The 13,798-nt window shown below is 46.2% G+C and overlaps 1 protein-coding gene across 1 annotated transcript; it reads left to right on the top strand.

Annotated features, from left to right (window-relative positions):
* Positions 1-3,395: 3,395 nt before the first annotated feature.
* On the top strand, positions 3,396-13,405 carry bcorl1 (BCL6 corepressor-like 1; the record flags this gene model as incomplete). The annotated part of the gene is made up of 12 exons (XM_080526907.1): positions 3,396-3,412; positions 3,796-3,880; positions 4,007-6,646; positions 7,624-7,744; positions 8,677-9,144; positions 9,607-9,803; positions 10,116-10,391; positions 10,509-10,675; positions 11,079-11,224; positions 12,110-12,187; positions 12,451-12,610; positions 13,072-13,405. The coding sequence occupies 12 exons, from the start codon at positions 3,396-3,398 to the stop codon at positions 13,403-13,405; spliced, it is 4,689 nt and encodes a 1,562-aa protein (XP_080383033.1).
* Between the last annotated feature and the right edge of the window lie 393 nt (positions 13,406-13,798).

The raw sequence follows: 13,798 nt of genomic DNA, 5'->3' as shown, positions 1-13,798 counted from the left end.
TCATTCAATTAAACTCGGTGCCTTTGTCACGGAAATGTCCATTTTCACTTTGCTACTTCGGTAAGCTTTCTCAGTTTTAGCGCACCGTTGCGATCCCCCTTTCCCCTTGAGCGGAGCTGGAGCCCTTGCGCGTTGCATGCCGGTACCTGAAGTCCTTACTCCTCCCATCCCACGAGTTTTATTTTCTGGGCGTGGGTAACGAAACACTACATGTCCCAGACTTAGCTTGTCCACCTTCTCTGCCCCTCTCTCTCTCCCACCAGACCAGCGACTGAGATACGGTACGGACTGTCTTGGCGAAACCCCCCCCGGACTTTCAGAACCAAAAAACCGTCGAGATTATTAGTGAACAGCAAACGGACAAGAACAAATGACTTGATTTTCACAGGAGTCGTGATTATACACTGTTCATTTACCCACACTAGGACGAACGGGTTCGTAATTGTTTGTGCCATTTGACATCGTTATCTTGCTCCGCTAATTACCTTTCGAATTATTCAGTATTGGGGGACATAGAAGAATCGGTTCGGGTCGGGCTCGTGTAATGTCTTTCACCCACAGAGGCGGTCCGGTAAGGGCCGATGGAACACAGTCTGATAGCCGCTCGGCCGGGGATAGATACAGTAGCCTGTCTAAACATGCACTGTGTAATGCAGACCCCTAGTCGCTTCGCGGAGACTTTGCTGCGCAGGGATCTGGAAAAATTGTTCGTGGTATTTTGAACATTAGAGTTGCATATTGTTTGGCTCTCTTGTGTATTGGGTGCACGTTACTGTAGAAGTTAGCTATGTGTCCATTGTTGCCATACCCCGTCTATTAGTTGTCCAATACTTTTTGATCAGAAAATGAGTAGCCTAAAGGAAGCAGTGAGTTAAAGTGACATATCCCCCCCCCCCATGCAATCAATATCAACCCCCTTCATATCATACTGTCTAACGTTATTATATCGTTAGCTATTGTATTAAATCAGGCTGTTTATCAGTAAAAAAGCCATCACTTGATGGACACTGTACCCCGTGGTCTATCTATGCATTGATGGAATAACATGGGTCATTAGGAGGGAGTTAGGAATGTTTGTTCACTGGTATTTTGGCTATCGATTGATGTCGGCTGCCGTTACAGCAACGATGTAGTTTGGCCACATTGTGCTCCTGCAAAGTGCGGATGAACGATGAAGCAATTTGATAGCGAAGGAAATTCTCCTGTCAGTGAGTCGGCTCGTCCTAAATGTGCTATGAATCATATGATCATGCATTGGACTGTGTGTGGTGTTTCTCCAATCGCATTCTGGTGGCTTTGAAAACCGAGGGGGTTATTTTGGTTCCATTTTGATCATGTAGTGTAGTGTGTCTTGGATAGACCACCGATCACCTGGGAGGCAATTCGTCCTTTCGTATTATGGTGACTGAGCTCCCGCGAGCGGGCTGCTGCCCGGAGTTTTTTTAGCACGAGGATGTTGTTTTTAATTAATCGAGATTTAAACAATTGCTCGACGAGGTTCAAAATAGTGAAATATAACGACTCCATCTCGCCGACTGTATTTTCTGCATCATCCAATGCATAGGTTTGACACTCGGATGCGGATCTCTTTTGTGCATTTGGGGCTCCGGGCTGCGCAGTCAGTCAATTGACCGGGAGCAAGTAATCTCGAGTCTGAGAGGGAGATTATTTTGTTGTTTCTCTGAGATGTTGCATGAATGTCCAGACTTCATTATGATAGGGGGGCATGTTGGACTGTTGTTAACTAACACATGTAATAATAAACGTCTAGACTGAAATACATATTATTATTTTTCGCAGATAGGCTATAGATTAATATTGATGAGGGATTCCAAGGATGTGCTCCGCGGAGGAGACGACGTGTCTGCAGCACAAAGACAGAATAGCAGCAACATGAGGTTATTATACGATCATGATCGCAGACGCGCCTCGCATTCAGCAATAAACTGGAACTATATTCAGCCCGTGTTTGCCCAATCTCAGCGGAGAGACGCCGTACCTGGGCTGTCACTCACACTCACGTTTTCCGGTACGGGGTATATCTATATAAGCATTTGGGCAACTTCAGTGATCTCTACGGCTCAGTGCACCACCCTCTCCGAGGTTTGCCGTTAATAGTTAAACCGGTCCTAGTTTGGGTTATCTCATCTATTTTCGGGTGGGGTCGGTCTGCGCTCACCGGAGGGTGTGTTGACATGTGTCGGGTGGATGTACCTATGAAGCTTTTGCGAATGTTGATTTTTGTCAATGTTAAGTCGTTGCCCGCATGATGTAGGCCTATACTTTAAAATTCGCCTCATTTTGCCCCATGAATATCCAATGTCAGTTGTCATTTGTTCTGATCATTTTGAGAGTTGGATATCATCAGGTATGGGAAAGGGAAACACAGATTTGCATGTATATAGGGTCCTCTTTGAGAAGCTTTGAGATAGGGTTTTTTAAGACACACCAGTCATATTAATCAGTTTGATCAATATGTTAATGTTAGCCTAAATCAAATAAGACATCATGGGCCGGTTTCAGAGACAAGGCTTAAGCCTAGTCCTGGACTAAATCACACTTTCAATGTAAAATCTCCATTGAAGATGCTTTTTAGTCCAGGATTAGGCTTAAGCCTTGTCTGTGAAACCGGCCCCATGTATCTTACTTCAGGCTTTCCGCTACCACTCAAAATATCCCTTTGCTACATCAGTGAGACCTTACCTCCAAACTTGCGGACTGATGCCATGAATGAGTTTAGTGAAGGGATTTTTAAAGTATATGCACCACTGAAGTAGTGAGATGAGCATCAACCTTCCCATGTTTCTCCTTCCCTCAATTCCTCTGTGGTCTCTCGGGCAGAGGCAGTACACTCTGCAGCAACGTGCGTAGCTTGGTCAGCACTGACCACATCTGTCTAGTAGAGGATAACGATGAGAGAGGTCACATTAGATGGATCCTATCTTTTAAGCATAGCAGCATAATTTGCCAATTTTACGAAGTGAGGGCAAAGCATGAACTCTAATGTTGATCATTTTATTCCCCAGCAAATGTACATAGCAATTGAGCTCCATGTATAGAAATGTGGAGTGAGAGGTATTGAAAAATTATTGAGAATACCTGAATACCTGAAAATAATAACAGCCTAAGTTATCTTGTGGCACAATTTAGATATTTTGTACTTAATTATTCAAAAGGAAGACAACTGTTTCTCAACTCTCAATATATTGCACTGTACCTACCTGATTGTCTCCCAAATATTATTATTGTTATTATTATTATTATTTTAAATATGTTTTAGGGCATTTCTGCTTTAATGGGATAGAGACAGTAGAGATCGACAGGAAGGATAGGGGAGAGGGATGACATGCAGGATATGACGATTGCTAGAATTGAACCGGGGACCCTGTGATTACATGGCTGACGCCTTAATGTACTACGCCACCAAGCGCCCAATTCTGTCCCAATTTGAGGAAATTGTGACACATCTTGTCATCAAACTTCTCTTACACACAGGAAGCTTTCAAGTTACCCAGTAGTATTAACTTAAACGAATCCAACCAATTTCCCAATGAAATACTAAAACAATTATTTCTGATATTTTGCTAAACCCTGCAACTCACAAGATGTTTCTTTTTTAGGTCCATGTGTATTAAGCTAATGAAGTCAATGATGAAAATACAATGCTGTGCTGTGGGTTCAGTGGTATCACAACAGAAAGCAAGAACGATGAGAAAACAACTAAATACTCACAGCTTTGTTTTTGTGAATGAAAATAATTTAATCATACACCTATTTCATCTCTGCATTCAACAGCATAGCGTCTTATATTGAGGGCGCCCCTGCAGTCCTGAAGTCAACTCCACGTGGGGGATGTTGTGTTAAAGAATTGCATATGCAGGTAATTGTTGTGCATTGGTATTGTCTTAAGTAAATAGCCACCCTTGACAGGTGACGGGTGCCTTACCTGGGGAGATTAGCATGAATAATAAACTGGGATGCTTTATATACCTTTCTTTTCATCCAGGTGGATCCCACTCCAATGAATGTAAGGGATGGAGGCACGGTGAGCAGAGAGATCGGTGCACCGAACAAGGCGTCTGCGAGCATGGTGGGGAACCCCCCTCAGATGCTGCCCCCTGACCTCCGAGGAGATGGACCCCTCAGTCAGCAGAACAAGAGTACCACAGCAACAGACTGCAAAACGGTCAACGTGTGTCCAGACACCAGCACTTTCAAACATTGCCCTGAAGTCCCTCCCGCTCAACCGCATAACAAGGCCCCAATGTCAGGCCCTCCACTCGTTAGCTCTGACAAACGAACAGACAAGAGGTCAGAGATTGCCCAACTGAAGGCCGATGGTGCCGGTGTCTTTCCTACACATCAGTGGCCGTGTAGTACAAAGGTCAGCCCAGAGGATGCAGTTAACCCGAGCCACAGCAGTGTGACTTCCAATAAAAAATCTCATACACAAACCCAGTCAGTGATTAGTCTACCCCCTGGGTTTCCATGCCCAACACTTTTTAAACCAGGCCAGCCTGTCACGTTTCTTCCCTCCACTAACTTCTCGTCTCCGCTCTGCAAAATCACTCTTCCACCCGCGTTGGGTCAGATCGCAGCGTTGCGAGAGGCCACAGCCAGCCAGTTTCAGAAAGAGGGTCAGCCACAAAGCACAGGTGCAGGTGGGACGTCGCTGCTGCGGACCTACCCTTATCACTTCTCTGTGGGTCGGTGTCCAGCGCCCGAAAAGAAAGCGGCCACATCAGCGGCCAAACTCAAATGTAACTCTATGTCCAGTGGTAAGAGCTCTAAAGCTGGAGGGGAGCATAAGTCCACTATCGCCTCAGTGGTGGCTTCACCCGCCATTGGTCTCCCAATACAACACCCAGCGTTGGGGTCTGCCCCCGCAACCCACTTCACGCTGTCTCCCACCGCTGCCATCTGCTGTGGCCCTGCGCTGGCCGGCATCACTACTCAGAGCAGGCTGCTGAACCACGTGGAGAAAGGCCCGCCTCACCGCGGTGTCGACAAGGCCTCTATCGGATTTCTAAAACTGAAGGCTCCATCTGTTTCGGAGGACCACGCGGTAACTTGCCCGATTGAAGCTAGAGATGTACCCCTCGACTTGTCTGCCAAGTCGAAACGTCCAAAAACAGTCGTAGACCCTCCAACCACTGTCACTGCAGCAGAGCATCACCATAACGAGACGCGTCAGAAAGATGTCCTCACCGCGAAGAGGGCTTATTCTGCCACCTATACCTCTACTGCCCCATACCCCATCTTACCCAACACCCATAGAAATGGTGCGCATCAAAAGCAATCCAGTAGGCCATTGAATCACCAGGTCTTGGACCCCAATTCATCCTGGGTCAAAGGTTCCTCGCAAGGCCCTGTCAATAATCTCCCAGGAACATATGTAGGTGTAGCCAGCCCAATATTAGCCTCAACACTACGTAGCAAAGATGGGAAGGGTGCTTTCGTGGACGACCTTCAGACCTTTGCTAAACAGGAGACTATCTCCATCATTGACCAAGGGGATCAACTGGCCTCAAGGGGAAAGAAAGCATCGTTCATGATGAAGGGCAACCAGCATGTTCACGGTGTGAAGCACCCTAACAGTACTAGCCCAGCTGTGACACAGAGCTGTCCTTCTAAGGGTGCTTTCACCACAGCTCTGCCTGGCTCTGCCAACTCATACTCTCATCAGAAATCTGGTGTTGGGAAAGCAGCAATGTCATACTCCTCCACTATCGTCAAGCCATTATGGCAGCAACCAGCTCTCCTCCCTCACCAAGGGGCTTCTGTTCAGAGAAAGGTCATTCAAGGGACCCCCAAGGTCAAAGGGGCCACTGGCTCTGAAGGTCCCAAAAAGAGTGCACATCAAAGCCCGTCCAGAATGGAGGAGGAGAAATGGGACCGAACCAAGTCCCCCCTGTCCAACCTTGAGTCCATAGTGAAGCAGAAAGCTCTAGAGACAACAGCTTTGACTGTCGGTCACCTATCGCCTGTGGCGTCCAGAAAGCCTGAAGTGGTGAGCTCACACTCACACACTGTGGTCCATGACACTGTGTTTCACCAGACTGCAGCGTTCGTATCTTCACCATTCAGATCGTCGGACAACAGGGATGGGAGGCTGTCCTCTCAGGGGGACTCTACACAAGCTATGAACAGACTTGAGAAAACCAGTGTCTGTGAGCCCAGAGAAAAGAGTGCTGAAAAACATGGGAAACAGGGGGAACACGCAGGAGGCAAAGAGAGCCAAGTTATCGCCAAGAGACTCGCCCACACCTATCCCTTTGGAGGCAGTTGTTTGACTAACAGAAACAGGATGGAGAGCAAATTAGCCCAGGAGTTGGAGGGAGGGATGATGAAGGAAGAGAGTGTGACATCTGGCAGTCTGTCCTCCCATGCTGAGCTGGAGGGGATTGCTCTGTCCATCTTGACCGGCCAGTGCGCAGCAGAGGTAGCGGAGGCGGAGAAGAAAACCAATGGAACCAAAGAGGAGTCTCCCACCAAAGCGAAAGCTGCCATCACCAAACCGAAGAAGCCCAGGCCGAGGAAGCCAGCGAAGGAGAAGCCGTCACCGGACCCATCAAAGAAGGCTGTAGTGAAGAAAAAACAGGATAAGGACAGTACCACACCTAAGCAAGAACCACGTCCCAAAAAGGTGTGTGGTGAATCTACATTTACTATATGAACATATCTAGATTTTTGTTAAATGCATAATTACATTTTCATTGGTGAAACTGATGTGTGACAGGGTCTGGTGAAAAAGTCCCCAAGTAGGGCAAGGTCATTCTTCTTTTTTTTTTTAAACTTTTTTTTACAGATTATGAAAGTGCAGATTGTAAGCTTTCAAATTATGTCATACATTGAAATAGTTGAAGAGGATATGCTTATTTGAATGTTAGTACACCTTAAACCAAATACCAGAGAAAATCTGCTAGGAAATAACATCGCTATGAACATCTAACTGCATGTTGTTGAGCACATCACAACATGCTGATAGAACATCAACTTGTTAAAAACACATAATTACACATAATTAGATGATCACAGTCCTTGCTTTTGAACACGTCCTAAAACGTAAGTTTGTTTACAAGCCATGTATCACTAACCCAGTAGCCTGAAGCAGGACGTCAGACGATACAGGGAATCCAATTCACAAATTATAAGTAGGCTATTTCGTGATACTAAAACTGTTGTTTGTTATATTGAGTGGGCTCTTCAACACTTCGTAAAAAGTGTAAAAAAAAAAAGACGCTTTTTGGTCATTTGCGTGACTTCAGAATTGCCGGCATGCAGACCTTTTCACCGGACCGTGTCACATATAGCCTCAACAACAAACCTGAATCACACCCAAGACCACAATTCCAATAAAGCATCATGAAAAATATGTCCGATATGTGTCAAACAGACATTTGACAGCTTGTTTGACGGCTATCAAACCTGATCATCTTTCTTGTGTTATCTCACCCGAGTAATAGTGATTTATGTTAGTATGCTGATTAAAATGTCAACTCTAATGTTGTATACAGAGCCCAGTAGTTGCTCGTATGCTCTTTACCACCATCAAAGCCTTGTGATCAATAGTCTGAATGCCCCATTTAGTGCACTCACTCTGCCTCCCGCGTGTCGCCACAGAAGAAGCAGTGCGCACCTCTACTGGAGCAGAGTCTGGCAGCAGCAGACCCATTCCCATGCAGCGAGGAGGAGGAGGCTCGCAGCAGCCCCGTCAGCGTGGAGCAGGCTCGCAGCAAACCAAGTAGGCTATGTCTCTGTTCCTAATGATGCTGTTTTGACTTATTTTTTTTTTGACTTTTTTTGCCTGAAATTTCTGAGATCTTACCGCAAATAACCGTAGCGTTTAAAATAGACGGGAGGACACTTAATCTGAAGTGAATAGGTAGAATGGCATGGAGTACTGTAGCTCGCAATCGCATTGTGTTTGTCCTTGCTTATAGGCGAATTGACTTTCGCTTTATATCAGCATTATTGTGGCCATCTGAAAATATAAGAGAGGTTGTTAAATAAATTCCCCTTAAGTATTGTGAATAATATGGTTGTTAAAAGGGCAATCTTGGAAAGGTACATCAATTTTGTTTTCTTTTAAATTAATGATATATAGCCGTTGATCAGACCCTAAATATAATCTTATTTTACTCTCATTTTTGGAAACATTGTCGGTGTTAACAAACGCTGTATAGTTTTAACCACGTTTTAAAGGGATCATTTTGATCTCATGGATGGTCAGTCCTTGCACCCATAGCTCCGTTTATGCATTTGAGATCGGGTACATTTCCCATCCCTCAGCTGTTTACAAAAGAAAGTGGCAGGGTGACCGTTTTGTCGTTATTTGAATCCCAGATTGTCCTTTAAAGTGCATTTCAGGACTGTTGACACCTAAGTGGCACCTACTGTGCCTCCAAAAATACTGTTTTGGAGTTTCTGTCATGATCCCTTTGTCCCCTTTGTGGTGGAGCATCATATTTTTTTTTTTTTTTTTTTTAAAGTAATGTTTTCTGAGTGGGGCAGTCCCACTCATATTTTTCATTTTATTGGACAGATACAGTGAAGGATTCGAACCCATGCCGACATGGGCGTATGTGTGATCTGTAGACCGCAGCGCTAGACCACTGGACCACCCCAGGCCACGGAGCATCATAGGTTAACGTGTTGTTGGTGTGTGGTTCACAGGTGGTGGGACCGATCCTGTCCCCAGTCCCCAGAGCCCTGAGCCCCCGGTGTCCCTCAGCCGCTCTCGCAGACCCAGTAAGGAGTCGGGGAGCGCCACGCCACGGCTGAGGAGGGGGCGGCGGCGGACGGACGAGGCTCGGCTAGACCACTGGGGCTTCGCCACTCCCTCTCCTCCACCTCCCCCTACTCCTCCTCCTCCCCCACCACCCACACCACCCCCACCACCTCCCACGCAGCCCGTCCGCCGCCCCAGAGGGAGGCCGCGCACCAACCCCCTGCCAGATCAGGCTGACCGGGGCAAGGCCAAGCCCCCTCAGAGCGCTGAGAGAGACACCCCCACTGGCAAGAAACGGAGGCGCTGCCGAAACAGGAAGTACCAGAACGGGGAGTACATCACAGAGAAGGAAGGAGGCGGGGAGGGGGAGGGGATATCTCCCTCCACCAGACAGGGCACCCGCGCTGCAGCAGGTACTGGCTCAGACAATGATGCGTTTCAATGAAAAATCTGTCTGTTTGGTAATAAGGCAAATGACACAATCATGCTACATGTTGCATCAACAAGCGAATGATGCAAAGTTGTTGATTTATTCAATATATATTTCTGAATGCAGTAGCTGATTTCCCATGTAGGTTTGCTTAGCATCCCCATCATGTGATATCTATGTTGTTAAAGTGCCGTTAATCCACCTTCTATTCTGGACCCCACCCTGAGAGAGGGTTGCATGTTGACTAGTCTCCCCATTTGCTCCCCCGACAGTCTTCAACCAAACGTGAGAAAGTTATATACGAAGTTAAGTCTTCCCAAACAAACTTTGTCGACTGATTATAGAACACAGCTGGTACTCCTCGCTAAGCGTGAGATCGGAAGATGTTTAAATAACACTCCTAATTTAACTCTGAAATAAAATAAATGTGTTGGTGTCATCATAGATTCGAGGGCTGATATGTACCCACGCCTCAGCGCCACCCTGACCTGCCGTGGCGCCAGCCCCGAGCCCAGTCCCAAGAGGCCCTCGTTCACTCGGTCGGGGTCCGTGCGGCGCCTCTCTCCGGAACCTTCTGCCAAGCCCTCCGGGAAGAGGAAGTTCAAAAGCAAGCACTTGTGTGATTCTGACGAGCCCAAAAAGGTAGGAATCGCTGCAGCCATTCATGAGGGCTTCTTTTATTTAGATTTTTTTTTTATCTCATAGACCGGGTCAAGACCGGGTCAAGCTCCTTGTTGTGAGATACATCGTGCCCTGGGTCTTAAAGGTTGGTCCGTGGTGCCCCCTTGTGGCTCAAATAAACATTACAATATATTTCTTCTCTTTTTGGGGGGGGGGGGGGGGTTTGTTCATGGCAGCTGATTTCACGGTGCAGAGTGCGGGGGCCCCTTGTCCTTGCTGTGACACTCCCATTACACACAACATTCCTATGACCCTGCAATTCCTTTATTCCAGACCAAGACCAAACGTGGATCCTTAGGCAAGCGATCCGCCTCTCTCCCCACGGACGATGACAGCCCGGACGCAAAGAAACCAGCAGTTCTCCTCGCCAGTCCAAAGGGCTCTCCCTCTCCGTTCTCCTCTCCGTCCAATAAGAAGGGGACGTCAGGGAAGGGAGCAGCGCTAGACTCTCCCCCCGGGAGGCCTGTCCCTCCAGAGGTCCGCCGGCTGATCGTCAACAAAAACGCCGGGGAGACTCTGCTACAAAGAGCCGCCCGATTGGGCTACCAGGTGCTGCTCCACCCAATCACGTACATACATACTGATGTCAACATAACACGTGATTAAACTGTTGAAGTACCGGTTTACGAGGGTGTGCGGCATCCCTGTTTTGCCTCCCCCCAACAGGACGTGGTTCTGTACTGCCTGGAGAAGGATGTGCGGGAAGTGAATCGCCGTGACAACGCAGGTTACACGGCTCTCCACGAGGCGTGCTCCCGAGGCTGGACCCACATCGTACAGCTGCTCCTGAAGCACGGGGCGGACGTCAACTGCAGCGCCCAGGACGGAACGCGGTAGCTAGCCAGGCCTCTACAGGCTCTTTATAAAAAATATATAAACCACAGTGGCATGAGCATCTGCTTTATTTTCCCATTTCCATAAGTGGCAGTCACTTTAAAGCCTAACGCAGAAAGAACACTGAACACAGAACACACTTGTTCTGTGCTCCCAACTATTTTTTTTTTTAAAGATTTATTTCAAAGTTGTTGGGTGTATCCTCTTGTATATTAATTTAGTGAGGCATAAACCCAACACTCTAAAACTGACAATAAGGATTATACAGTACCCCCAGTAAATCACGATGGCCTTTTCCCAATGTGTTTATTGTTACAAATTCTAACATAAGCTTATTATTTCCACGAGGCCAGTTGTAATGTAGCTGTACTCTATGATTTCATGTGTGGTTTTATTCTTCAGCCCAATTCACGATGCAGTGGCCAGTGATAACCTGCCTGTGGTGTGGATCCTGCTCAACCACGGGGCAGACCCCACCTTGGCCACCTACTCTGGCATGACTGCAGTCAAGCTGGCCCACAGCCCCAGCATGAAGACGTTCCTCACAGGTAGGAGGAGGTCTTGTGCTTTCACTTTTACCTTTTCACTTTTAAGCGACACTAATTGTCACTTTTACCTTTTAGGTCTTGTTCTTTTAAGCAACACTGATTGTAGAACTCATTTTTCGGTGGATTTGATTTGGATTTTATCTTGAAATTCCATGTGACGTATTTTGAATTTGAAAGTGAATTATGAATCTATATCTATATCTATATCTATTTGTCTATATATATCTATACTGTATATATACAGTACAGGCCAAAAGTTTGGACACACCTTCTCATTCAATGCGTTTCCTTTATTTTCATGACTATTTGGTACATTGTTAGATTCTCACTGAAGGCATCAAAACTATGAATGAACACATAGGAATTATGTATTTAACAATAAAGTGTGAAATAACTCTAAATATGTCTTATATTTTAGATTCCTCAAAGTAGCCACCCTTTGCTTTTTTGTTGTTAATAAAATATATAATAATAATATTAAATATAATATGTGTTAATAATAATATGTTATTATATACAGTATATATATATTTAATATTATTATTATATATTTTATTAACAACAACAAAAAAATATTTTATTAACAACAAAAAAGCAAAGGGTGGCTACTTTGAGGAATCTAAAATATAAGACATATTTAGAGTTATTTCCCACTTTTTTGTTAAGTACATCATTCCACATGTGTTCATTCATAGTTTTGATGCCTTCAGTGAGAATATACAATGTAAATAGTCATGAAAATAAAGGAAACACATTGAATGAGAAGATGTGTCCAAACTTTTGGCCTGTACTGTATATATAAATCCTTGCCTGACCTGATCAGGATGTCACAGAGGAGAGTGTTTTCAGGCACTTTACACTGACTCAGGATCTGCTGTGTTGTAGAATACTTCACAGACCTCGAGGGTCGCACTGATCCAGACCCCAATCTACCCTGGGATTTCTACAGCAGCTCTGTGTTTGGTAAGACATTTCTTACAGTTCAAAGTTGCATTGAATTGGATTGAATCTGTGAACCAGTGTTTACTCTTGCTATTGATTTGTGTGATCGCGGCTTTGTTCACACACACACATCCTATGGTGGATGTCATAATTAGAATGTGTAGCACGCCTGTTATGAGCTGATTGTCCAGTAGAGGGAGACTTAAGCCCTTGGTGGAAAGGCTTAGTGTTCTCAGAACAAAGGTGAAGCGGGTTCAGCTCACATCACACAACGCTTTTCACAGAGACGGCGTGCTGGGACTTCCTGCTCTCTCAGCAGGGGGAGGATGAAGAGGAGAGAGGGGGGAGCCAGGATAGAGATTCTGATAAAGACTGCCTCCTGTTTGAATTCTCATCGGCACCCCTCTTACCCTGCTATCATGTCCAAGTGTCATTAACCCAGGGGTGAGTTTGGAAAGAGATCATTTTGTCAGCACTATTGACACACACACACACACACACACACACACTACCCCAGCTTTTCCCCTCTCATATACTCTCATAAATATTGTTAGCCTCATAGCATAATTGCTTGAGGTCATATTGAAGTCATATTTTGGCCAAATTGAGTTATCTGCCTAACTCTACTCTCCTAACACTGCTGATTCACTGTGCATTATTGCCTATGCCATCAGCCTATCAGAATGCTTGTTACATTCCAAAATCACTATCTGCCCAAGTCACCTCTTTGACATAGGCATTTTTGACAAGATGACCACAAGTGAAGCATGACTTAGGCAATTATGCTATGATGCTAACGATATATATATTATATATATATGTATTTTTTTTTATCTTCCTTGCTTTTTAGTACCCAGACCGTTAATGTTGTTCTAATACCCGCCACGCCTCTCTGCCCCTGTCAGCTTTTGCAATTGGTTCCTGTTGACGGACGTCCTGAAGCGCCTGAAGATGTCGTCCCGGATATTCCGGGCACGGTACCCGCACCTGGAGGTGGTGAGCCTGGCGCGGGCCGAGCTCTGGAAGCAGGTGGCGGTCAGCCAGGTGAGCTCAGCCCCCGCCCAGCCTCAGAGGGACGAGGAGGAGGAAGAGGACGAAGGGGATGAAGAAGAGGGACTAGTGGAGCTGGTCCGCTGCGTGCCAGAGCTCCAGACACTGCTGGGCTCCTCCCTCCAAGTCTTACAGGACGAAGACGATGACGAGGACAGGACGGAATCAGCCAGGCCCTGCAGCCGGTAGCCCCAACCCACCAGCCTCCCCCCCCTCCCCCCTCCCCCCCCACACACACACACCCAGACTGTTCACCTTCATGTCTCCAGTATCTCACCCTGATCCTCTCAGCCAGCAGCAGATCAAACTAAACAGTCTCGGGAGGCTCCGTCCAGTGTAATGAGGGTTATGACATAAGAGGACTTGACCTCTAGCTACTGGAGCCACTGGGAGGAACTCCGCTCTTAAATGGCCTCTGACCTCCACAGGTTGCCATGGCGATTCCACCTTGAGGATGGTGGGAGTACTCAGTTCTGGAGAACAGCGTTCAGGTCCCTTTATCTGTAGGTATTTTTCAGTACCCAAGATATATTCTGAAAACCTTTTTTTATGATTATATATGTATATGGTAGTATAAATGTA

This window comes from Nansenia antarctica (assembly GCF_963989245.1).
Source record: "Nansenia antarctica genome assembly, chromosome: 3".
Lineage (NCBI taxonomy): Eukaryota > Metazoa > Chordata > Actinopteri > Argentiniformes > Microstomatidae > Nansenia > Nansenia antarctica.
This window is presented reverse-complemented; position numbering and strand designations above follow the sequence as displayed.